At 40.5% G+C, this 2,227-nt stretch overlaps 3 protein-coding genes across 3 annotated transcripts; all 3 read left to right on the top strand.

Moving 5' to 3' along the window:
* Positions 1–284: 284 nt before the first annotated feature.
* On the top strand, positions 285–446 carry LOTGIDRAFT_101925 (hypothetical protein; the record flags this gene model as incomplete). Its single annotated transcript, XM_009052097.1, has 1 exon — positions 285–446. A coding segment is annotated over one exon (162 nt), but the record flags the coding sequence as incomplete, so codon positions are not given.
* A 122-nt stretch (positions 447–568) lies between these two features.
* LOTGIDRAFT_114089 (hypothetical protein) lies at positions 569–850 on the top strand (the record flags this gene model as incomplete). Its single annotated transcript, XM_009052098.1, has 1 exon — positions 569–850. A coding segment is annotated over one exon (282 nt), but the record flags the coding sequence as incomplete, so codon positions are not given.
* Positions 851–950: 100 nt separating this feature from the next.
* On the top strand, positions 951–1,434 carry LOTGIDRAFT_76953 (hypothetical protein; the record flags this gene model as incomplete). The annotated part of the gene is made up of 2 exons (XM_009052078.1): positions 951–1,015; positions 1,278–1,434. Coding segments are annotated over 2 exons (222 nt in total), but the record flags the coding sequence as incomplete, so codon positions are not given.
* Positions 1,435–2,227: the final 793 nt, after the last annotated feature.

The following is a 2,227-nucleotide window of genomic DNA, read 5'->3' on the forward strand; positions in this document are numbered from 1 at the left end:
ATTACAGAAAGAATTGGAAGATTCCCATAGGCCACATAGAGCGAAAATGCCAAGACCTAACTTTGCCAAATGGGGTTATTTTGCCCAAGTGTTGGGCTTTTTCCTGCTCGGTAGACCGCCAGCACTCGGTACAAGACACCAAACCAAATAAAAACAAAAGATTACAGAAAAAATTGGAAGTTTCCCATAGGCCACATAGAGCGAAAATGCCAAGACCTAACTTTGCCAAATGGGGTTATTTTGCCCAAGTGTTGGGCATTTTCCTGCTCGGTAGACCGCCAGCACTCGGTACAAGACACCAGACCAAAGAAAAAACGGGCGTCTACAACACTCGGTGTTCCCAGGCGGTCACCCATCCAAGTACTAACCGAGCCCGACGTTGCTTAACTTCAGTGATCGGACGAGAACTGGTGCTTTCAACGAGGTATGGCCGTAGACATTATATAGAAATTTTTCTGGCGGGTCTTTCTCGCAAAACAGGGGAAAATACCAGTAAAATGGAGTCTACAGCGCAAAAGGGCGTCTACAGCACTCGGAGTTCTCAGGCGGTCACCCATCCAAGTACTAACCGAGCCCGACGTTGCTTAACTTCAGTGATCGGACGAGAACTGGTGCTTTCAACGTGGTATGGCCGTATACATTATATAGAAATTTTTCCGGCGGATCTTTCTCGCAAAGAGGGGAAAATACCAGCAAAATGGAGTCTACAGCGCAAAAGGGAGCCTACAGCACTCGGTGTTCCCAGGCGGTCACCCATCCAAGTACTAACCGAGCCCGACGTTGGTTAACTTCAGTGATCGGACGAGAACTGGTGCTTTCAACGTGGTTTGGCCGTAGACATTATATATAAATTTTTATGGCAGGTCTTTCTCGCAAAACAGGGGAAAATACCAGCAAAATGGAGTCTACAGCACTCGGTGTTCCCAGGCGGTCACCCATCCAAGTACTAACCGAGCCCGACGTTGCTTAACTTCAGTGATCGGACGAGAACTGGTGCTTTCAACATGGTATGGCCGTAGACATTATATAGAAATTTTTCTGGCGGGTCTTTCTCGCAAAACAGGGGAAAATACCAGCAAAATCGAATCTACAGCGCAAAAGTTTGTCTACAGCACTCGGTGTTCCCAGGTGGTCACCCATCCACGTACTAACCGAGCCCAACGTTGCTTAACTTCAGTGATCGGACGAGAACTGGTGCTTTCAACGTGGTATGGCCGTAGACATTATATGGAAATTTTTCAGGCGGGTCTTTCTCGCAAAACAGGGGAAAATACCAGCAAAATGGAGTCTACAGTGCAAAAGGGCGTCTACAGCACTTGGTGTTCCCAGGCGGTCACCCATCCAAGTACTAACCGAGCCCGACGTTGCTTAACTTCAGTGATCGGACGAGAACTGGTGCTTTCAACGTGGTATGGCCGTAGACATTATTTAGAAATTTTTCTGGCGGGTCTTTCTCGCAAAACAGGGGAAAATACCAGCAAAATGGAGTCCACAGCGCAAAAGGGAGTCTACAGTAATCGGTGTTCCCAGGCGGTCACCCATCCAAGTACTAACCGAGCTCGACGTTGCTTAACTTCATTGATCGGACGAGAACTGGTTTTTTTTTATCTTGTAAAATTTTATTCACTGACTACATATTCACATTAAAATCATCATTAAAATATCACAGATATTTGAATGTTAAAATAGTACAGGAATAATAGATAAATTATAATTATTATAAATCACATATTGCTTCAAAATGAATTAATCTATATTTACATAAACATTATCACCATCCAGTTTAACATAAGGATTTGATAAAAACATGAGAGTGAACTTATGTCCAAAACCTTTCATTTGTAAATAGTACTTTAAATTTTTAATATAATTTATAAACATTCTCTTAAATAAGGTACATACATTAACTATTATACCATTTTGATTGTATAAAGTTCGCCTTCTAATAATACTAATTCTAGCTATTGAAAATACTAAAATAAGAAATACATTTTTATCTTCTTTTTTAACAGGATAACCAAAAATCATCCAATATTTAAACTGATCATAAGTAAAACCAGTATTTTGAGAGAAATATTCTAACATATCTTGAATCATATTTAAAAGAGGCTTAATTGATGTACATTCAAAAATCATATGTAGAAGTGTTTCATCTTTCAAATCATTACACAATTTACAACAAGGATTATCTAATATGTTAATATTGTACAATTTAAGATTATTCCAA

This window comes from Lottia gigantea, assembly GCF_000327385.1.
Source record: "Lottia gigantea unplaced genomic scaffold LOTGIsca_18, whole genome shotgun sequence".
In the NCBI taxonomy this organism is placed as follows: Eukaryota; Metazoa; Mollusca; class Gastropoda; family Lottiidae; genus Lottia; species Lottia gigantea.